At 34.5% G+C, this 25,208-nt stretch overlaps 1 protein-coding gene across 12 annotated transcripts in view; it reads left to right on the top strand.

Moving 5' to 3' along the window:
* Window positions 1-25,208, top strand: part of NBEA (neurobeachin) — a 562,035-nt gene that overhangs the window by 263,986 nt on the left and 272,841 nt on the right. For all 12 annotated transcript variants that reach the window (XM_045567190.1, XM_045567200.1, XM_045567192.1 and 9 more), the window contains 2 exons: window positions 20,522-20,630; window positions 23,726-23,892. In XM_045567190.1, the coding sequence (XP_045423146.1) occupies window positions 20,522-20,630; window positions 23,726-23,892 (276 nt within the window). The remainder of the gene's footprint in view (window positions 1-20,521; window positions 20,631-23,725; window positions 23,893-25,208) is intronic.

Genomic DNA, 25,208 nt, shown 5'->3' with positions numbered 1-25,208 from the left:
TTCACAGCTGTAGAATATTGTAGCATTTTTCTTGCCCAGTTTCTTTGAAGGTTCAAAATAATATGTATAACATTTGTTATAGCTGTGGTAGTAGAGGTGCTTAAAAAATGGAAGTGTTTGTTTTTGTTATTACATATAATACATAATTGGAATTTTGCTTACCTCCATCTTTGGGTCATTTCTTTCAATCTAGATACTTCTCTTTCACAAATTTGAACTGTGAGTTCTGGTTCAAAAAAGTGTCATATTTTGATAGTTGGGATGCAGTTACAGTATAGGCGCATTACCCTGTTCATCTGGCTACTATTTGTTGATGCCTATTACGTGCCAAGCACAAATTAGATACTTTACACACACAAGCTTTTATCCCATTTGCATGGATGTGCTGCATTTTTTTTTAACTTTTTCAACTGCTTTAAAATGACACATTTGCAAAAAACCCACTTTCTCTTGGTTGTTAGAATATCAGTCTTTAATTTGTTCTTATGGGTATGGAGATAAAAATCTTTAAGTGGAAATTGTTATAAATGTTTATCCTACTTAACAGCTACACTCGTAAATACAATTCATCAATCATAGCTGGAGAAAGCAATTGTGCAGTTGTCTACAATTAACAGGACAAAAACAGTTGATGAATGTGCAGCTGAATTAAAGTACTCCCCAGGACAGGCTGAAATTATAAACTGGATCATTTAAAGGAATCTAACAAAGGATCTTTATAATTAAAACAAAGCAAGGTTAATGAGATGTAAAATTGTCTATAATATCTTGGCAATAATATTGGAATTTAAATTATTAAAATGTGAATTGAAGAATAAGGCAAAGAAGAAAGAATTTTTAAAATTCTGGAATTTGATCTTTTGAAATAAATTAATCATTTGTCAAAAATAAACCTTTATCACTCTTTTAAAAGAATATAGAATTGAATTATTGAATATTCACCATAAAAAGCCATAATGTATTCATGTTTAACACTGAATTTAACCTAAGATTCACAAGAGTCTAATTTTTATTTTGTTCTTTAGAATGGGGGAAATATACAGCTTGCAATTCTTAGGTTTTTAGGAAGCTCATTGCACCCAAGTATAATTCTTTAGTGATTGTATGGCCCCAACTTGAATATATTCTTTAATTTAACAAATGCTATTTAATATTTAAATTTGGTTGAGTGTATTTCTCTTATGTCTTTGATTTGGCAAAAAAAATCATATTAAAAACAAACAAACAAAAAAAAACCAGTAACTTCCAAAGCTGTAAAATAAGAAACGTTTTCTTTCCTTCTTTCTTTCTTTTTTTTGTTTTTTTGAGACATGATCTCACTCTGTAGCCTAGGATAGAGTATAGTGGCGTCATCACATGTCACTGCAACCTCAGACTCCTGGGCTTACATGAGCCACCTGCCTCAGCCTCCGGAGCTAGGACTACAGGCATGTGCCGTCATGCCAGGCTAATTTTTTAAAATTTTTTGTAGAGATGGGGTCTTGCTATGTCCAGGCTGGTCTCAAACTCCTGTTGACATTCTGGTTTAATTTTGAACCAAGAATCTCTGGAAGATCCTAAAAAGCACAAGTTTCTGCTCCATATTTCCTTTTTCTTACTACTCTTTCATTCATTTTATACATGTAATAAGTTATTAAACACACTGAGTTTTAAACAAATGAGGTTAAAAAAGTGGGCTTTTACAAAGTTATTTGTGTGGATCTTAAACAATATTTCTGGTTTATACACATAACCTTAGACATTGATGAAAAATAAAATGTTATTTATCTAAAACTAAAATAATCAAGTCCAGATTAATAATAGATTTCAAGTAATAGGGAAATATATTTCAAAATTTAGTGATTATAAATTTTATTTTAATTACATTTTTAACTGTGTTTAAAATATATCTGCATATGCATGTGTATTGAGATTTTTTTCTCTTAGAACAATTTTATTTATCTAAAACTTTTTAAATTTGTATAGATTTAAGGAATACAAGTACAGTTTTGTTACATGGATGTATTGCAAAGTGGTAAAGTCTAGGCTTTTAGTGTACTCATCACCTCCCCCCCCTCCAATCCTCCTACCATTTGGAGTCACCAGTGTCTATTATTGCACTCTGTGTATCCTTATGTACCTATTGTTAGCTCTCACTTATATCAGTAACATGCAGTATGTGACTTCCTGAGTTATTTCACTTAGAATAATAGCCTCCAGTTCCATCCAAGTTACTGCAAAGAACATTATTTCATTCTTTTTTATGGCTAAATAGTATGTCATATACTAAACTATTAAATATATATAGACTATATATATATTATATAGAGAGACAGACATATAGGTAGATCTATCTATATAGATGGATCTATCTATATATCTACATCATTTCTATATATTTACTCTTAAAACTTCTAGCAATTAAAAAATACAAAGGAGAAAAGAAGCTCTATTGTCCACAAATAACCACCTCTTGCAGTACCAGGCTAGTCGCCTCCCGGTATCTCTCTGATTCTCAAATGCTACTTTTTCAATAACTGGATAAATAGGTGAACTTTTTAGAGTGATGAGGTTCTGTTTGTTGGGAGCTGTCCTGAGGAGGTGAAGAAGAATAGCTGATACCCTAGGACAGCTGTGTGTGTGTGTGTGTGTGTGTGTGTGTATCCAAGGATACACCAAAGGTGAGAGGTGAAGGGACGGAATGAGCAGGCCAGATAAAACAAAAAAAGTTTGTGCTATAGATTTTAGCCTAGGCAAGGGTCCAGAACTCTTCCTAAGTACCAGGGGAATTAGAACATTGAGTTACAGAATGATTAGTTCACATGTTGATAAAATAAGAACACATAGACAATTTATATTTCTCAGTTGCTGTTGTACAGATCAACATTTAAAAAACCATAATACTTCTTTTATAACATGTCTGTTGTAAAAAGTCCCAGTCCCATCTGGACAAGGATTAAGAAAAAGTTATTATTTTTTAATTACAAAGGTAACATAATACATGGACAAATGTTCCTGAAGTTCTTAACACCTACTAATTACAATATAAGTGGAAAAACAAAACTTGAATAAATGCTTATAAAACACTTATTACATGGTTAGTTTTAGCTGGGATGTAAATACATTTTGCACATGGTCCTCATCTCCAAGTAACTTATAATTGAAAAGCTAGGATTTATATGCAGAAAAACATTATAAACAGTTCAAAAATATCCCAGGCAGTACATGACTAAGTGCAAAGTAAATGATACGAAATTTCAATGACTTTACAAGAAGGAGCCATTCCAGTGCACAGTAATGATTGCAGAAGGCTTCTTTTAGGAGATAGGACCTAAACAAGTATAGGCATACTGTGTAGGATTCAAAAAATCAGCCCTGGGTTTTTTTTGGCAAAAATTAGATTTAGAACAACAGAAAATACCTTTGCAGTTTTCATTATCTAATAAAACAAATGTGGATATAATTTTATTTGTAAAAATCATGTCTTTGAGCTTTGTATTATTTAAACAGAGTCAAAGTTCTCCTGACTTTTAAATGCTAAATAGTAATTTACATAATTTTTAATGCTGACTGAGTTTTATAACACTTATATCTTTATCATTAAAGACTATATAACTTTTATATATTTTTTTATTTTTTGAAAGAATTACTCATAAAGACTTCAAAACTATTAATATTATACCAAAGTCTAGATTTTTATATTCATAGCACAAAATAAGGAAAACAATGGACTTAACTTACTTAAGAGCAGAATTGACATAAAAAATATTTCAATATTTCTACTAAACATTAAAGAAGAAATAATACCAATTATTCTCTGAGTCTTCCAGAAATAGATGAGGGGATAATACTTTATAACTCATTTTATGAGACCTCATAACCCTGATACCAACACCAGAAAAAGGCATTACAAGAAATGATATTACAGACCAACATCCATCATAAGCATAAGTGCAATAATCTTTAACAAGATTTGGCAAATCAAATCCAACAATATATGAAGAGAATTGTATTGTGAGCAAGAGCTGTTTATCCCAAAAATGCAAAGTTGATGTAATATTCGCAACAATTTATCAGTGTAACATACCATATCAGCAGACTACAAAAGAGAAAAAATATGGTCATTTTCATAGCTTCAGGAAAAGTATGTGAAAAACTCAACACCTATTCATGATAAAAAACCTCAGTAAATAAGAAATTAAATTGAACTTCATCAATATGATAGGTTGCATCTACAAAAAACATATAGCTAACATCTTAATTAATGGTGACAGACAAAATGCTTTCCCTGTAGATCAGAAACAAGGCAAGGATGTTCTCACTCACCACTTCTATTAAACATTTGACTGGAGGTCTTAGCCAGTTCAATTAGGCAAGGGAAAAATCCTAAGATGCCTGGAAAAAGGTACTAGAACTAATAAGTGAATTTAGCAAAGTCACTGGACAGAAGACCAATATTCAAAATGAATTATAATGACATATTTTTAATATATATGAAATATTGGAAATTGAAATTTAAAATAAAACCATTATAATAGGTCTAAAACATGAAATACTTAGGAATATATTTTTAAAATATGCAAAGACTTGTACATTAAAAACTGTAAAAATTAAAGATAATTTTAAAGATAATTAAAGATAAAAAAAATTAAAGATTAAGAAAGAAATGCAGAGGTATACTGTGTGCATGGATTTGAAGACCCAGTATAAGTAAGCTGTTATCCCCAAGCAGATAGACTTAACACAAACCTAATCAAAATTCAACTAGGCATTTTTTTTTTTAGAAATTGACAAGCTGATTTAAAATTTCTGTGAAAATACAAAGCCAAAACAAACTGAAAAATAGCAAATTTGGAGGATTTGCACTACTTGGTTTGGAGATTTATTCTAAATCTACAATAATCAAGACCAGTATAGTATTGGTGTATAGATAGGTAGATCAAGGGAAGGGAAGAGAGAATCCAGATCTTACAACTCAATAATAAAAAGACAAACTACCCAAGTACACAAAAAATTTGAACAGACACTGGACCAAAGAAGACATACAAATGGCTAATCGCCATGTGAAAAAATGTTCCACGTCATTATTCATTTGGAAAATTGAACTGTAAACCACAATTAGATAACATTACACACCTATTATAATGGGTATAATTAAATACGTTGTCAACATTAAGCACTGGTGAGGATGTGGGCCCACTGAAACACTTGTACCTTGCTGGTGAGTGGGCAAAGTGGTATATCCACTTGGAAAACAGTTTTGTCAGTAGCTTATAATGTTAAACATGTACTTACCTTACAAACTAATAATTCCAAACCTAAGTATTTGCTCCAAGAGAAATGAAAACATTAAGACCTATATGTGAATGTTCTTAGCAGTTTTATTCATAACAGTCAAAGACTGAAATAACCCAAATAACCATCAACAGGTAAATGGTTAAACTAATTATGATATATCATTATAGTATACTACTACTCAGCAGTTAAAAAGGTATGAGCTACTGATACACACAATAACATTTATGGAACTTAAAAGCTTTATGTGAAGTGAAAGAAGCCAGACAGCAAGGACATACTTCATGATTCCATTTATGTAACATTCTGTAAAAGACAAAATTGTAGGACAGAAAATAGTTCACTGGTTGTTGCAGATGACAGGAAAAAGGAACAAAGGAACATTTTTGGGTGATGGAAATGTTCTTGATTGTGGTCATGGTTATGTGAAATATGTGTTTCTTAAAATTCATCCAACTGTGCATTTAAAAAGGATTAATGTTATTATGTGTAAATTATACCACAATAAACCAAATTTTAAAAAACTATAATGGTATTTCATTACTTAAGTTCAAGCTGTGTAACACCACTAAGAAGGTCTTTGCTTATCTAGCCTTCCTTACCTCCCACACTGAATTAGATACCCAAAGTAACCCTATGTTCCACTTATGTTTTATTGTCATTTACTACCAAGGCCCTAAATAAATTATTGTTGAGTGAATGAATGCCTAACTCTGCATCCTTTGCCTTTTCTCACTCTCTGGAAACATTGTTTGAAGCCATACCAGACTGATGACTTTTCCCAAACAAGTCAAACTGGCAACACAAATATGGCCATTATCATTCTTTCTATGCTGCTCTAAGAAGTATAACTGCATAACTGCATAGGTTTGTGGTATATTAGAGTAACAATCTGCTCTCCCGTATTTGAAGTTATGAGACTTATTTGAAGCCACTATCAGAAGTGATGAGAAAATGAAATGCTAATATGGGGTTTCTTGTTTTCATCCAACAGAATTACTTCGTTCCAGGGCATTCTTATACCAGTTAATTAGACTCGAGAAAGGGGTGGCTTCCAACCAATGCTAATTCCCTCTCCTTACCCCACCTTCTGGTTTTAATGCTCTCTCCTTTCCATATCAAGTACTTAGATATCAATCTTAAGGCTCCAAAATTTTCCCTTTGGTTTTTCTTCTTTCTCCCTACTTCTCACCCAATCAAAATACCAGTTCCCACAGTGAATTGATCCCAAGTGTAGAGGGAGATTTTTAAGTCTCTGGTATTTTACTTTTCCATCTTTCCTTCTTGTACACCAATAGAAAGTCTCGAAATAGTTTGCAACAAATACCACCACTATGCCTCAGTTTTCTAATCCTTGTAGTTCTGCAGCCCATGAAATTGAGTAAATTGGGCCATACTTCAGAAAAAAAAAAGAGTTTGATTAGTAGTACAGTTCATAACTAATATGGAAAATTACAAATCCAGGCCGGGCACAGTGGCTCACACCTGTAATCCCAGCACTTTGGGAGGCTGAGGTGTAAGGATCACTTGAGGCCAAGAGTTCCAGAAGAACCTGAGATACATAGCGAGACTCTGTCTCTACAAATAATTTTTTTAAAAATTAGCCAGGCATGGTAGTGTGCACCTGTAGTCCTAGCTATTCCATGGGCTGAGGCAAGAGGATCACTTGAGCCCAGGAGTTCCAGGCTGCAGTGAGCTAGGACTGTACCACTGCAATCCAGCCTGGGCAACAGAGCAAGACCCTGTCTCTTAAAAAAAAAAAAGAAAAGAAAAAAGAAAATTACAAATCTAGATTATGAATATGCAGAATTGCTTTGAAGTCCCTCTGCAGTCTAATATAGAGCTCTATAACTATATATCAAAATCTGCCATCTTTTTACCCTTCTAAAGAGTATACTTTTAGAAAAGAAAGCTAGTAATTTTGGGGGTACTTTGTACATGTCAAAGATTACAAATATTTTCTTCACTTATTCTTCATAGTAAGCCTTATGAGGTCAGTGTTTTTCATCTTTAAGTTATCTGATAATTTATTCACTTCTCAGGGGCTAGGCCTTTATTCAGCTATTTTTACCAGGTGAAGCACTACTGGCACTAAAGTGATGCAAGAACCAGTGGAGGCAAAAGCTTATTATATAAACATTTTCAAAATAAAAATTACAAGTTTTTCCAGAAGTAACTCCATTAAAGGACTGTAGTAGCAGAGAGCTGTGCTTCTTGGACTTCTTAGCAAGACTCTTCCTCTGGTATCACCAGAAACCCTGTGTGACTGACTTTTGAGAGTTTTGGACCAGAGGAAGTAACACTGAGTATTGTATCTGCTTCTGTACTGTGTGCTGCCTCACTTCCAATCAAAGCCTGTTTTCTTTACTAAATAAATCAGGAGCTTAAAATCTAACCTTACAGTTTGGGCATGCACTCTTTCTCCCCGGTTGTAGGATATCTGAAACAGTGCACTATCATTTTCTGATGAAGAAACTGAAACTAAGACACAGGGGAAATTATTTCTCCAAAGTCATAATGCTAATTAGCAGTAGAACTTAGATAACAAACTAATTCTGCCTTTTGTTCTCTAATTCATCTATAGATGGTAAAAGAATAATTTGTCTGACCCTATTGCCTTTTCTATTGATTTATTTTATTTTTTTCATCAAATTATAGAAGTTATTTGTATTTAAAATTCAGGATCTTAGCGTCTCAGGTCAAAGACAAACAATTTAAATTATTAAAAAACTGCATAAAATTGGACACTTCTTAGAACATTAGAACTTGCTTGTTAGTATCTATTCCATTTGGAATAGGATACTTCGTTTTGTTTCCTGGCTTCTTTTTTCTATTAATAGTATCCATGACAACTCTTTCTGTTATTAGAACAGGAATGAATAGGGTTGAACAAATTGTTTTCTTTTTCTATTTCCTGTGAAAAACAAACTTACATTAGAAGATAAAGACTACTTCATTCACTTCCTATATTGTATAAATACTGCAAGTAGGAAAATGTTCTGTAATAGACATTCCTTATGTTATCTGATAATTTACCTCAGTTTCTCTGCTTGAAATGTACTGTAGAGTTTTACACTGTTAAAAACTACATTATCATTAACATTCTATTTCTTCTTTGCCTCCTCCATCACACATAGCATATTCATACATTCATTCATTCATTCATTTATCTATTTAGTTATATACCGTTGGTGAGTTCATGACAAGTACAGTGCAAATCATGTTGGATGCTGAGATAAATAGGTACTGTATCTCATTTACTGAATTTTTATAGTTTAAGAAGAGAGAGACTTGTTTAAAGGAAAAGAAAGAAACAAAAGATAATGTAATAAATATAATGCTTAGAACAAGTCTCTTAATTCTATTGGGAGGAGGAGTGGCAAGGTTTAGAGGAAGAAGAATTGGCACATAAAAAGGTCCTGAAAAGCATGACTCATTAAAGGAACTGCAAATGTTTTTCAAGGACATAGACTAAATATGTTAAATTGGCAGCAGATAAAGTTAGAGAAGTAGACAGGCATCTGTTTATCATAATATTTAACTGTTATCTTGTATATTATGGGTGGCCATTGAAGAAACTAAAGTTTAGATAACACTGATGGAAAAGTAAACAAATGTGTTGGAATGATGGAAGATTTGAGGGATGAAGAAGACTATGGGGCTGTTGTAATCCAGGTGAGAGAAGGTTAAGCTGTAAGCAAGAGTAATGTAACTGGAAGAAATTAACAGACTAAAATTATATTAAGGAGGTAAAATTGGTGAGCATTGATGGTTATTATGGGATGATTTTAAATACTTGGTTCAATATAGGATGATTTAAAAGTCACATTTCAAAGGATTGAAAAGTGAATGGGAACTTCCACTAAAGTTGTGTAGGCTACTCAGTGCTCTGAAATTACCTTCTGCTTCTGAATATTCACATCCTACATAGGGTACAGTCTTTGAGGCATCATGTGTCTTGTAGTGTTAGGACTCCTGTAAGCCAGGACTCTAGGTTCACACACCCCCACCCTGCTCTAAGTTAGTGCTTCAGGGAGAAAGAATGCCCTGAGGCATATGCCTAAAGTAACAATGCTGTTGAGATTTTAAACCCTCAGCCAGAAATGAAGTGGAAAATCTAGTCCAGAACTATTAGACGAAGCCAAGATTCTTAAGGGAGGCTAACATGATTCTGGTGGACTCTCCTTGCTGTCAGCAGAAACAAGAGCATCTATAAAGAAACACTGAATGATAAGTATATAAGATAGAAGGCCAAATAAGCATGGGAATCAGCAAGAATAAAAGGATTTAGATCTCAAAGGGATGCAGAGATTAGAATGGTGAAATAAAAAAAATAAAATACCACAAAGTAGAATGAATAGAAAGAGACTATTAAAAATGAACAGGAAGATTCTGAAAAATTGAAACTTGCAGACTTTAAAAATACAAGTTGGAAAAAAATGTGTATTGATGATTCATCAGATTAGATGCAGGAAATTATTTAATTGGAACATGTCTTTTTAAAAACTTTTGCCCAGAATACAGAGAGAAAAAGAGATGAAAAATATTAAAGTGATGTTAACAGGTATGGAGGTAAAATCAGAAAGTTTAATTTACAAGTCACTAGAAATAAAGAAGGAAAGAATACAGAGTAGGTGAAATGAAATGTTTTTAAAGATAATGGTTCTGAACTTTTCAGAACTGATTGAAAACATGAATATAGAGATACGAGAATCACGGTACACCTCAAGTAGGAGGAATAAAAAAAAAAACCATAAAAAACCCATGGTAGATGCAGGTAATGAAACTGGAGAACACCAGAGATAAACATATAAAACACCCAGAAAAAAACAACAAATCACTTACAAAAAAGAAAAGTTGAAATAAAGTGGCAATGAAAATCAGAAGAAAGTGGCATAATATTTTGAAAGTATTGAAAAAATTATTCTCTATAATTTTATATGTAGGAAAAATATTTTCAAGAATTATGGGAGAGGGATGGTGTAGTAACTATGTGGCATTTTATCTTACCCCTGCCCCATCCCCTCTCTCATCAGTTAAATGGAATCCATTAAAAAACAAATAAACAAACAAACAAAAACCCATTACATTCCTGTAGCAGACAGAGCAGAATGGACCTTATTAGCAAAAACTTGCAGTCAATTGTTTGTTCTGGCCTGTCTGGTGACTTCCTGAAAGACTTGCTTAAAATACTTGTCTTTATTTTGCCTAACTAAGAATTGGCACCATGTGAATTAAGCTTCTTCCCTGAGCATTACTGAAAACATTTACAGACAGTTTTTACCATGGTTCAATTTATGATTTTTCAGCTTTACCATGGTACAAAAGCAATAAATATTCAGTAGAAACTGTGTATCAAGTAGCCAAACAACCATTCTATTTTTCACTTGCAGTATTCAGTAAATTACATGAGATATTCAACACTTTTGTTTTAAAATAGGCTTTGTGTTAAATGATTTTGACCAACTATAGGCATGTTTTGAGAACATTTAAGGTAGGCTAGGCTAAACTATGATGTTCAGTAGGTTAGGTGGATTAAATGCATTCTCAACTTATAATACTTTTGACCTACAATGGGTTTATCAGGACATAACCCCATCATAAGTCCAGGAATATCTGTGTAGGCTAATGTCTTTATGATGCTCCTACCTAAAGTGAAAGATAAGACTTTGGGCAAACAATAGACTAACCAAGCCAGACATGGTAGCTCACACCTATAATCCCAGCACTTTGGGAAGGCAAGGCACAGAGAATCCTTTGAGTTCAGCAATTCGAGACCTACCTGAACAAGAGCAAGACCCCGTCTTTACAAAAAATAGAAAAATTAGCCCAGTATGGTGACACACACCTGTAGTCCCAGCTACTCAGAAGGCTAGGGCAGGATTCCTTGAGCCCAGGAGTTTGAGGTTGCAGTGAGCTATGATGATGCCACTGCACTCTAGCCTGGGTGACAGAGAGACCCTGTCTCAAAAAAAAGAAAATACGACCCATACCCAGCAAAACATCAAATCAATATAAAATCTTCCTGAGGAAGGACTGACATTCTGAATAAAAACATTAAATAATTTAAATATGTTCCACGAGTTAAAGGAGATATGTCTAAAGAAATAAAGGAACATGTGAGAATGATATCTTACCAAACGGAGAATATCAACAAAGACATAGAAACTATAAAAGGAACCAAGTAGAAATTTGGAGTTGAAAAGTACAATAACCAAAATGAAAAATTTACTAAAGGGACTCAACAGCAAATTTAAGCTGGTGGAATAAATAATTAGTGAACTTGAAGGTGCATAGATTATCTCATATGAAGAACAGAAGAAATTAAAAAGAAAGAAAAATGAACAGAGCCTTAGCGACCTGTGAAACACCATCCAGCATACCAAAATCCACGTAACTGCAGTTGTAGGAGGAAAAGAGAGAGAGAAAGAAACAGAAAATAAACTGAAAAAATAATGGCAAAAACTTTCTACATTGTGACTTGAGAACATATTAAGAAATAAAGATCACCACAAAAGGCGACTATATAGGTAACAATCATAGTGTAAATGTATTTTTTGTTTGTAATTCCTTTTTTCCTCTATCACTTAAAAGAAAACTGCAAAAATAATAATCACAAATGTGAGTTTATGGGCTTAAAATGTAAAAGCTGTAATCTATGAAAATAACATCAAAAATGGTAAAAGAGGAAGGATGTATATGGAAACATTTTGTTTTGTTAGGAAACAAATTTAAGGAAACAAATTTTGTTAAGAAACAATTAAGTTGGTATTAATCCAAACTAGATTATTGTAAATGAAGTATTACAATCCAAAGGGGAGCTACTGAGAAAATTAAAAATACATTGTAAAAGAAATTATAAGGGGAAAAAATGATACGCTAGAAAAATATTTATTTAAGACAAAAAAAGGAAGAAAAGTGAGAAAGAAGCAAGAAATAAGATATATAGGAAACAAATAGCAAAATGGCAGAAGTCAGTCCTCCCTTATTAATAAATCAGCAATTAAAGGTGACAAGATTGTTGACCAGAGACAACAGCTGCCAGAGCATCTCAGTAAGAAGGAGTAGTTTTAGATGAAAGAGAAAAAACAAACAGACAAACAGATCAGATGTGGGTCTGAAGGAAGGGTGCCAGAACCTTCTGGAAACTCCATGGGAAGAAGTTGCAGAGCAGAACAAGAAGGATCAAGGTGTCGGCAAAGATCAAACCTAGAGAGGCTTGGCGTTCAGAGAGAGGGAAAGGTGGAGCAGTTCCTTTCTCCTTTCCTCACATTTCTAACAGTTGATGAGTTCATGCGCTGCTGGAGAGACTTCTGCAGATACAGGCCCAGAGGCTGCTGAGCTGGAAGCTTCTTGTGGACAGAGCACCAGGCTCCCAGTACCCCTGGGATGCTTCCTGCCTGCAGGTGCCATATTGCTTCTCCACCCACTGTGCTCCTTTGCCCTTCCTAGGGAACTTCAACTCCTCAGATTCCATCTTGCTCATTCCCACACAGACATTTCCCAATGCCAGCCCAGTCTGCAGGAGCCACAGGGGTCCAGTGGGTCCCAGGTGATCTGCGTGATTCCAGAGCCTGGACATTCTGGGTGGACTGCTTCCCAGAGAGAGGGTCAGAGACAACCAGAGTGCTAGCATTCCTCCATCCAGATTCTTTTCTTCCCCTTTCCCTCCCCCACCCTTGGCTACCAAGAGAGACAATTGAGCCACCACACCAAGGCTTCCACAGAGTAGGGCTCAGGCCTTTCCTCTTGGGTTCCTGCAGCGGATTGAGGAGTGCTTAGTCTGTGAGCTCCCTGCTTGCTCGCCCTCCCTAGTGCTGCTAGCCCAGTGACTCCATCAGAGCAGGGCACGCCCTGAGGTGGAGGGGCATTGATCTAGCTCAGGTACCCAGTGAGCAACTCAGGCCAGTGTGAGTCCTAGCTGGGGTGTGGTCTCACGGCACCCCTTCTCCCATGGCTGCACTTTCTGCTCAGGATGGGATCCTAGGGAGGGAACCTCCTGGCATGCAGCACAGTTGTGGAAGAGTTCACCTGGCTTGATTTCCTGCCTGCCTTGAGAGGGCAGGAGGAAACCATGAAACAGAGGATGGGGGAGAGGAGCAAGGCCCACTGCAGACAGCCAGATTGTGAATCTCAGAAGTCCCCAGCAGACGTTCTGGTTGGGTGGGGCCACTTCAGCCCCTCCCTGGTGGCTTTGCCCGGAGGCTGGGAGCAGACCTTTGACCCCTGACAAAACAGCTACCTTGCCAGCTTTTGTAGAGCCTGAGGACAAGCTCACCCAACCCAGCACCACCCATCTTCCTCCCTCACCCACCTTTACTGAGGCAAAGAATAAGGACTCACCTGGAAGTTCCAGGGCCCCAGATCTGCCCCCATGGGCTCCCTCACCTCCTGAGACCAAGAAGATCAACCCTGCCCGTGCCAGGGAGAAGCACACTGGTCCCAAGTTGCCCACGGTGTGCCTGAGCTAGATCAATGTCCCTCCACCTCAGGGTGTGCCCCACTCTGATGGAGCCACTGGACTAGCAGCACTAGGGAGGATGAGTAAGCAGGGAGCTCACAGACTGAGCACGCCTCAGTCCATTCACCACTAAGGCATTCCACTGCTTAGCATAGTTATAATGTGCTAATGATATGTAATGTGTGAGTTTGAACTGGACAATACTGGACAATAGCATGTAAATCAAAAGGGATCATTAGTTCATATTGTTGTGGAAGAGGCATACTTTTAAATATTGGGTTAGAATTAAGTAAGTTATATACCAATAAGCACAATAAATGTAGATGGACTATAATTTCCAGTTAAAAACAAAATTTCTCAGATTGGATTGAAAATCCAGCTATGTTCTATTTACTAAAGGAATATCTAAAACCTAAGGAATGTTGAAAGTAAAACAATAGGAAAATATATACTGGACACTAACTAAAGGATTAAGCTAAAATAGCTATGTTAATATTTATAAAAATTGATCTTAAGGCAGTGGTGCCCCACAGGGACCAGGGGACTGCTTTCACGGAAGGCAATTTTTCCACAGACTGGGGGAGAGGGAGGCGGAGTTCAGGCAGTGATGCAAACAATGGGGAGCAGTTGTAAAGACTGTAAATATGTTTGCTCGCTGGCCACTCACCTCCTGCTGTGTGACCCCCGGTTCCTAAGTTTCTTGGAAGACAATTTTTCCACAGACTTGGGGGAGTAGGGGCAGGTGGGCAGGGCGGAGCTCTGCAACCTGATCCCTAGCAGACCACAGAGGGTACTGGTAGGCAGCCCGGGGGGTTGGGGACCACATTCTTAAGACACACGGTGAATTAGTGAAGAACAAAGTCATAAAGGTAAGAAAAGCTGAATTTACCAGTAAGATACTACCATTCTAAACTTATATGCTTCAAATAAATGGCCTCAAAATATCTAAAGAAAAATTGATGAAACATCAGGGAGAAAATGACAAATCTGCCCTTTTTTGTGGAAGATTTCAACACTCTTATTTCAATCAATTATTAACATATCTAGGAGACAAAAAATTTAGTGACTATATACAAGATTTGAACAATACAATTAGCAAGTTTGATATTATCGACATATATAGAACTTTCAGTGAACCATGGAGAGTACATATTCTTCTCAAGTAAACATGTAACGTTTACAGTATATGATCACATAACTAGATAAAAATGAAATTTTAAGAATTAGTATTGTAAATACCATGATATCTGACCACTGTACACTTACCTTTGAAGGCAAGGACAAGAAAAATTATATTAAAATACCTTCATTATTATGGAAAATTTTTAAACATCTAGGTAACATATTTCAAAGAAAAATAAAAAGAGTAATAGAAGTATGTAGAACTAACCAATAATAAATATGCTAAATATAAAACCTTGTGGAATGCAAGGAAAATATAACTTGAAGATAAATGTATTTGTGTAAAAGCTTACTTAGAGAAAGTGCCTAAAATTAATGAGCTAAATCTCCAACTAGAGAAAGAATGTCCAGTTTAAAACATAACAGAAGAGCCTTCACAAAGTAGAAGGAAGGTGATAATAAAGAGCCTAGCATCAATCAGTGAAACAGAAAAATAAGGTACAATGGAGAAGATCAACAAAGACAAAGGTTTAGTCTTTAAGAAACAATAATAATAATACTATAGGCAAGTTCTCCCACGATTGATCAAGAACAAAATAAAAAATAAAACACACAAACAGTGAATGTAGGGAATGAAAAGGGGGGACAATTACAGATAAAACAGAATTAGAAGAGGAAATAACAGTGCTATCAAAACATTATACCATGAAAATTACAAATTTATATGAAATGGGCAAATTCCTAAAAAATAAGTAACTTTCCGTAACTGAATAAGAAGAAACAAACCATCATTTAAGTATGAAAGGAAGTTAATTAGTACAAATTCTTCATACAGAGAAAAATCTAAGCCCAAATGGATCATAGGTATATTCTACCAAATGTCATAGTAAAACACTGTTCCAACCTTACTCAAACTCCTAGAGAAAAGAAACAAGAGGGAATGATCCAGATCATTCACTGAGGCTTGTGTGATCTGGACTCGAAAAACAAACAAAATATGTCGGGAGAAAGGAAAGTCACAGGACAGTCTCCGTCATGAACCCAATCCAGCCGTGTATAAAAATATGTCATTGTATCGGGTGGGGGTGACTGGAGGAGGGAGATGAGGGAAAGTATTCCAGAAATGGAGTAGTTGTTCATCATTTTAAAAATTTCCAAATTATGTAATTCATTTATCATATTAAAGGTAAAAACCTTTATGAACATCTCAGTAAATGAAGATGCATCTAGCAAAATTCAATAACATCCATGATTTTTAAAAAAAATACTCTTAGCAAACTAGCAATAGAAGAAAATTTTCTAAATCTGAAAAAGAATATATATAGAATCCTGCAGCTTTATTTATGAAACTCATAAACAAGCAAATCTGAACAACATACTGCCTTTGGCATACGTGAGATATGCCACATGTAAATTGTTTTATCTCATATATAAACCAAGAACCAAGAGACTGATAAGCATAAAGTACAGCATAATGTGTGTGTGAGCGTGCACACGTGTATGTATAGATATATATATACACACTTAAAAAACACAGGTGATTTTAGGAAAGACATTCATACTGTCTCTGAAAACCTGAGTAAAAAAAAGTTGACTGTGAAAAAGAAACACAGATTTCATTATAATCAGTGAAATTTAGCTTTGTTAGTTTCTATAGCAGTCCAGACATAGGACTGAGGAGTAAGACCAATGTCTTAATCCAGGGTTACATATTTTCAGAGCCAATGCAGTGGATATATAAGAAATTAAGTGAAAGTATTGGGAAGAGTGGTTAAAGCATGGAATTGTGGGATATCCAAGCTTGGTAGAAAAGGAAGTGAAATTGACAGAAGATGCAGGACAAAGTGAAAAATAGAGGGATTGAAGAACAGGAGGTTAGAGGAAGTAAAGAGCTTGTTTTTGTCAAAAACAAGGAGGGGTTAAGGAAGGAGAGAGAGAGCAGCAAGGATAGGAGGTTGTGATTCAAGAGTAGACTCTTAACAATTCAAGATTTAAGAAGTAAAGCTATATATGGCCAGGAGATTTATTTCCTGAAGTGAGGGAGAACTGAAGATCTTTGGAGTTAATAAGGTCAAGGAATTGTAAGCTGCTGTGGTGAATGTTTTTCCATGTGGGTAATGAGGTCACCTTGATGACGGCAAGAGTCAGATAGAAAAATGCCTTCTCCTCGTATGAATAAAATGATATAGATTAGTTGAAATATAACTCATAAGTGCCCAAGGTAGGAGGACGGACTTGTAGATAATTAATCCAATTTCTCTGGTGTATCTGAGGCAAGTCTTTTGTTACACAGCCCCCACCTCCACCGCCATGCCTCTTTGCCAATCCACTGCTTTGCTCCTGGGAATGGTACCTATTAACCAGCCAGACCATGAGCCTTTCTCTGCCTGCTGTCTCTTGTTAATCTATTTAAGTTTTGTAATCTACACTAATTTGCACATATTAGATAGATTTCTTCCTGGCTTTCTTCAGGCTTCAGCATGCACTAGACAAAGTCATTGAGCTGAATGTTCCTATATCTCACATCTCTTCTCTCTTTGGAAGCCTATCTACAAAATGTAGGCCAATAATTTCATCAAAAGTTAATATTTGGAGTTTACATGACAGTCTTTTTTTAACTTATTTTACTTGTCTATCTCCCTCAGTGATTAACATGAAGATTGTCTGTATGTTTCCTTGCCCTCCAACATTATTTACAGAGGAGTTTGGATCTTTTTTTATAAGTATTGTCATTTCTAACAAATTCCCCTAACATTTATATTGTTTTAATAATTGGTATTATGGTTAACTTTTATGCTGAAGACTAGATGACATTCCCATTGGAATGTGCCTGTGTCCCTGGTACATGACTGGAGAAATTACTACTTCACCCATCCTGCTGCTATGCAAGATTTTAATGGTGCCTCTGTCATACTGCCAGAACCATCCCCACTGGTCCCAGTGAGACAGTGTAGTTATTTAACCCAAATGTCATCAAGCAGTAATTGGATCTATGTCAGAACAGACATGGATTTGGGGAAGATTTCTACTGAGAACTATCTTGAATTTAGTGCTTCTCAGAATTTACATTACTATCCTAAAATAAGGGCACCATTCACCTGTCAGTTTTTGTGGAAGATGCCCCATAGATATTGCAAATAACTTGGTGGAAAGACATTAAAACTTAATGCTATGTAAGTCAACCTTAATACATTAGAAAGAACAAATAAATTAAATACAGACAGATTCACCTCAAAGATATATGTAGCTTTTTAAAATTATATTTAAACAATAATTTAGAATTACCATGATACACAGGTTTTTTTTTTTTTTTCTTTTGCTTATACGTATTTATCAGTGTGGAAGAAAATTTGCCATGGGTAGATAGAATATAGTGAAGAATGTAGCAGGAATTACTAGGACTTGGTATTTAATAAATAGAAAAATTAAAATAAGGTTAAACCTATTTCCTTCTGATTGGAAGTTATGACAACTTAAGCAAGAAAAAAAAATGATTTATTTCATTAATGAGCAGTAAAAATAAAGAATGCTGATCTTAAAAATAGTACTCATGGTTAAAATCCCAGGAGAGAAAAACTGGACAATGAATGACTATAAGTATTAGAACAGAATTTAAAAAGGGCATAGATAACGGACCTGAAATTACTTCAGAAGCTTGCCCTTTAAGGAAAACCCAGAAAGACTTGAAGTTAATTTCTCAAATATTGTCTGATTTTTTTTTACTTGATGATAACCATCTTTATTTTACAAAAGAAATAAATATGGTATTAATTATTGTTACTTTAACATTTTAGAATACTATAAATAGTTCAGTAAAAAATTGCCGTGCTAATCAAAATATTTCCTGTTTCATTAGAACTATGAGCTCTTCCTCATGACTGCAAAATGAGTAATAAAATTTAGGAGCATGGCACAGTCAAGGTTGCCGTTTGGATAAGGGTGACTTGCCTCAAAATGTATTATATGAATGCATTAAATATTTGATCTATAATGCAAGCAAAATAGCATCTTTTTCTACTAAGCTTCCTCAAATACCAATCACATAAGAAAGATTCCCTAATGATTTTCTAAGTAGCCACAAATGCTTCTTTAATTCCTAATTCCTGATGCATCCTTTTTTTTTCCTCAGAGTGCATATGAGTTGTTTTTTCAATATTTGGCAGCTTCACTTTTTAAAAAAATAATTTGTATTTTAAAACATCAGGGAGGGCTGGGCGCGGTGGCTCATGCCTGTAATCCTAGCACTCTGGGAGGCCGAGGCGGGTGGATCGCTCGAGGTCAGGAGTTCGAGACCAGCCTGAGCAAGAGTGAGACCCCGTCTCTACTAAAAATAGAAAGAAATTATATGGCCAACTAAAAATATATATAGAAAAAATTAGCCGGGCATGGTGGCGCATGCCTGTAGTCCCAGCTACTCGGGAGGCTGAGGCAGTAGGATCGCTTGAGCCCAGGAGTTTGAGGTTGCTGTGAGCTAGGCTGACGCCACGGCACTCACTCCAACCCGGGCAACAGAGTGAGACTCTGTCTCAAAAAAAAAAAAAAAAAAAAAACATCAGGGAGTACAAGTGTTCTTGTTCCATGAATGAATTGTGTAATGCTGAAGTCAGGGATTTTAGTGTGCCCTTCGCCAAAATAGTGTATGTTGTACCCAATAGGTAGATTTTTGTACCTGTCCTCCCCAAGTTCTGCCTTCATAGTTTCCAGGATCCTTTATACCACTTTATGACCAGGTGTACCCATTGTTTAGCTCCCAGTTAATGAGAACACATAGTGTTTGTTTTTACATTCCCGAGATACTTCTCTTAGGATAATGTTCTCCAGTTCCAACCAAGTTGCTGAAAAAGATATTATTTCATTCTTTTTCATGTCTGAGTAGTATTTCATGATGTGAGTAGATTTTTATGACTGAGTAGTATTTTACATTTTCTTTATCTGTTCATCACTTGATGGGCACTTAGGTTGACTCCATATCTTTGCAATCATAAATTGTGCTGCAATAAGCATCGAAGTGCAGGTGTCTTTCTTATGAAATGACTTCTTTTCCTTTGGGTAGATACCCAGTAGATACCCTGTTGAGGCTGGAAATTAGGTGACTAGGGGATGTGGTGATACACCTTTCACATAAATATTATTACATATTTTATAAACAATTTGAATCTTCAAATAAATAATTTCCATATTATTACACTTTAGTTCCATCTTAGAATTTGGAATCTCATCATTTAAAGGAATTTTAGATGTCATTTAGTCCTGTCATCTGTGTTAATTAAAGTAAGAATCTAGTCTGTTGGTTTCCTAATATGTAGTCATCCAGCTTATGTGTGAAAATTTACTTCCAAGAGGGTGAAGTCAGTTGCTTAACAATTTTAGAACATTCCAACAAAAATCCTTGATTTTTAAGTCAACTATATTTAATTAACCAAATCACTAGTTCACAAGACACACTATTTAACACAGGCATTGTTATAACAGTTTTATGACAAATGTCTATATTTCAAATGTCATTTAATTATAATTTAAAATATATCAATTCTAAAATCTACCTTTATCTAATAAAGATTTATGCATAATTAATATTTAAAATACTGAAATTTGATTATTAAAAAAAGTTAGACTAACCAAAGCTATTAAAAATAATAATTTCAAAGATATTTTTCTTTTTAGATTACTGTGCCACGCTATGAAGGACCACATAGTTCGTGTTGCAAATGAAGCTGAGTTTATTTTGAACAGACAGAGAGCTGAGGATGTACATAAACATGCAGAATTCGAGGTAAGATTTTGGGAATAGATTAAATTCTGCTTTTCTGTTATAAGTCAACCATCACCCATCTGTAACCTTACATAAGAAGTTTTTCTTTTTTTAAGAGGGAAATTTGACTGCAGGGGTTTCTGTTTCTGTTTTTAAAAGCTTTAGTAAATGTCAAATATAGAGCACTATTTTACCCCATTTACAACATGAAGAAATCCCTCCTGCCCTGTGCCTAACTACTTGGTAGACTAAAGTTGTTCTAAATTACTTAAGAGTAAAGACAAATAAAATTTTATAATGTAATTACTTTAGTTATTTTAAAGCTAGCAGAGGTTTACACACCACTAAGTAGATATGAGTATATGATATAGTTATAGGAACAAACTCATATAGAATTCAGCAAATCTCCTAATATAGCAGTTATTCAGTATTTCAGTTCATTCCATCTACAAAGCAAAATTGGTTTGAGCAGTATTTACGTGACCTGGTGTTTGGCTTAAGGTTGGACTCACAGTGGGCTTGAAAGTAATAAATGACTTCACCAATTTATTCTCCTGATACAACATGCCAACACGTATGGTAGGGCTAGAAATCAGAGCCCACAATTCCAGTTTTGATGAGGTTTTTATCTCAGTAAAGCAGCTCTCTGAGTCATACAAGTTGATGGACTGGGTCTAGTGATCTCTGACCTAGCTAGGTGAAAAGCATGAAACAGAAAAATAGCTGTTGTCGCTTTTGTACACATAACCTCTGCTTCCTTTGATCAGATGAGACAGCAGGCACTTGTCTCATGGAATTGAAACACCTTATTTTGAAAAAGATACGAGATATTTTAAACTCTGATATAAGTATAGTGATCTTTAAGTATTTGTTAAAGTGAAGTTTCATATTACTTCAATAATAAAAAACATTGGATATTTATCAGGGTCTCATGCAGTAATTTGGATGACAAGAAAAGATTGAGTTATCTGTTCTTCAAAGAATGTTTAGGTATAAGATGGATCAGAACTCAACAAAATAAAAATAGTCAATTAATTTTCAACTTCTATTAGTAAATAAGATTTAGAATCTTAACTGAATTTCCTGCAGGATCAGTTTTGAGTCAGTCACATGTCCACTGGGAAAATCAAGATATTTTGTGGGGATATAAGCAGATAGATATTTGGTCATGTTAAACATTTAAAAGAGATTTTCAAACAGCTAGATATTAGTTATGAGCTTTAACACATATTTAACCAAGGTAGTATTAAGCTAAGGGAAGTTTTTCTTCACCTTTTCTTTTTAATATTGCTCCGCTAAGGAATCTTTTGAGACATTTGTTTTATAATTGTACCCCCATCTCAATAAAATTATAATACCACCAATATGCTGCATATGTTTGTGTACTGTATATGCATCTATGATTTATACATTAAAATAATATTTTTTTATACCCAACACAATAATTTTCACCCCCTCTAGGATGAGATTACTCCCATTACAGATACATGTCTAAGAGTGATAAGAGGTTTTAAAGGGGACATGAAGACTTACTGTTTTTTAGATTTTATATATATGTATAAAATATAATATTAATATAAATCTAATATTGAGTATATTTCCATTGTTACTTAATGAATGTACACTTTTTTTAACCCGAATGTTTACATCTGTTCTTTTCAGGTTAGAACTATATTATTAATAGTAAATGCATTGATGTGCATGTGTGTGTGTACACTTTACCAAGAACTTATCACTTTTAAATTATAAAATATTTTACAAAAGTCATGAAATTTTACTAGGACTTTTTGAGGAATTTTTCTATCTTCACATAAGCTTGTATTTAGGATAATATATTTAATATATATTTTAATATGTATATTTAATTTTAGGTGGGTACTTCACAGTTAAGCTTTTTTAGTTAACTGCTGTAATTGTTAAGAAAGAAAAATGAAAATTTAATTTTACTCTCCAATGAGCTAATGAAATATTAACCTCATTACTGAGGCAGATCATTGTACTAATTGGTGATTCCCTGTACAAAAAGATAAATTGGAAAATGAATTAATCCTTCTTAGATTACTATAAGGTTATTTCTCCTGAAGAGAGATAACTTTTGGTATTAGTCTATCCATATATGTATGGAAGGAATATGTTCATGTACCATCTATGAAATAGATTTTTGCATAGTGATGATGAATGTGAGCTAGTTTTATATATTGTTTATCAGATATATGAGACCTTTTTATTCCTAGTTATATGATTTGTATTACACACTTACTAATGTTAAAATTTATAGTCAAACCACTCTCTATAACAATATTATACAAAGAATCAAACTTAAGATTAAAGAGATGTTCCTCTCCATGTTCGCATTGAACCTTTTTGGTACACAAAGTGATCCATTGATCAGCTATGCTGCTAACACCAGAGAGCATGAATACAGATAGCTGACATGACAACTGAGTATTATAGAAAAAGAAAAGATAAAAATAAGGTAGTAGTTCTCGTGAGGTACTTTGAACACATTAACTTTTAGAGTTGAGAGATATCAGAAAAAAAACCTGTCAGCTCCTCATTTTATAAATATGAAAATGAGTAAATGAAAAAAATATGGAATTTGCATAAAGTGTGAATTGAAATCTGGTCTTGTAAATTCCTAAATGACTGCTTTTTCATCTATATCACATTGCCATTCATGAAATGGAAAACTATAAGTTAAATGACAAATTTTTAATTTATACATAATTATCAGGAACATACCTCTTATTTTAAGTGAGATATACTATATTGGTTAAAAAAAAGTAAATTTACATTTTTAGGAAACACTCGGGTTTCTAAGATTATTATTTTTGTAATACATTAAAATTAGATTTTCAGAATTAGAAGGAACCATAAAAGTCATTAATTACTTTGTTTAACATTATCCACATTATTTTACATAAACTTTAGAAAGAGCACATTTTTTGTGTTTCAAAGGTGACTATATGTATTCTTTAGACCAAAATATTAATATCAAAATATTACATTATTTGAATTTTTAAATTAAATTATCTTTAACTTAAGCTTAAATACCATTCCTTACTTATAAACAGTAAGAAAGATTATCATTATGCCTTGTTTGTATTTCTTTGTAGTCCCAGTGTGCCCAATATGCTGCTGATAGAAGAGAGGAGGAAAAGATGTGTGACCATCTTATTAGTGCGGCTAAACATCGAGATCACGTAACAGCAAATCAGCTGAAACAGAAGATTCTCAATATTCTCACAAATAAACACGGTGCTTGGGGAGCAGTTTCTCATAGGTGAGTTGTAATAAATTAGAAGTAAACAATAACTCAGTTTGATTATAATAGTTGGAAATAAAATATGACTATAAATTTATGTTATTTAGAAAATATGATTTAAAATATTAAAAATTGCTTGAATTTTTTCCTGACATCTTTCATAATGCTTTATTCGAAGGGTTTAAAAGAAAACCCAGACTTTTTAAAGCAGCTACAATGGAAATTACTTTTAATTTATAATACTCTGTAATATAATACAAAATTTGTTTAGGCAACCATTTTAGACTATCTCACATATGTAACATGAATGTTAGGTATAAGAATTGGCTCTTTTTTAAAAAAATCTTTTAGAGTTAACTCTTCCTACTTATTAAATTTTTACAATTCTTAATTTTTCTTATACATAAGTATATCTAAGCATTTACTATGGAAAAAGTAGTATGTTCTTTTTAAAATTTTTCTTCCATAATTTTCTATTCATTTTACCTAGGAAGGATTTTTTTTTAATACCAAAGTAGGTTATTTTTTTTTTTATTTATGTAAATTTTTTTTTTTTTTTAATTTTTTTATTTTTTTTTTATTTCAGCTCATCATGGGGGTACATAAGTTCAGGTCATATACATTGTCCCTGTCCCGCCCATCCCCCCGAGTCAGAGTCCCAAGCGCGTCTGCTCCCACTCTCCAGACAGTGCGCCTGGCACTCGCCATGTATTCATACCTCGATCCCCTCCCCCCCCACCTCCCCGGGTCTGCACCCTCAAGCATGACCATTCCCCAGAGGGTGCGCAATGCACTCGTCATGTAGGCATACACCCATCCCCTCCCCCCACCCCCCCCATCCCAGTCTGATATCCAATTGGTATCCTTCCCTGATGTACATTTAGGTGATGATCAGGGAAACCAGTTTTCTGGTGAGTACATGTGATGCTTGTTTTTCCATTCTTTGGATACTTCACTTAGTATAATGGGTTCCAGCTCTCTCCAGGAGAACCAAAGAGATGTCGTATCATCGTTATTTCTTATAGCTGAGTAGTACTCCATGGTATACATATACCACAGTTTACTAATCCATTCGTGGATTGATGGGCACTTGGGTTGTTTCCACATCTTTGCGATTGTGAATTGTGCTGCTATAAACATTCGGGTACAGGTGTCTTTGTTAAAGAATGACTTTTGTTCTTCTGGGTATATGCCCAATAATGGAATTGCTGGATCAAATGGTAGGTCTACTTGAATCTGTTTAAGGTATCTCCATATTGCTTTCCATAGGGGTTGCACTAGTTTGCATTCCCACCAGCAGTGTATGAGTGTTCCTGTCTCTCCGCATCCATGCC

The sequence above is a fragment of the Lemur catta genome, chromosome 13 (genome assembly GCF_020740605.2).
Source record: "Lemur catta isolate mLemCat1 chromosome 13, mLemCat1.pri, whole genome shotgun sequence".
In the NCBI taxonomy this organism is placed as follows: domain Eukaryota; kingdom Metazoa; phylum Chordata; class Mammalia; order Primates; family Lemuridae; genus Lemur; species Lemur catta.
The sequence above is the reverse complement of the archived record's forward strand: the minus strand, read 5'-3'. Positions and strand labels throughout refer to the sequence as shown.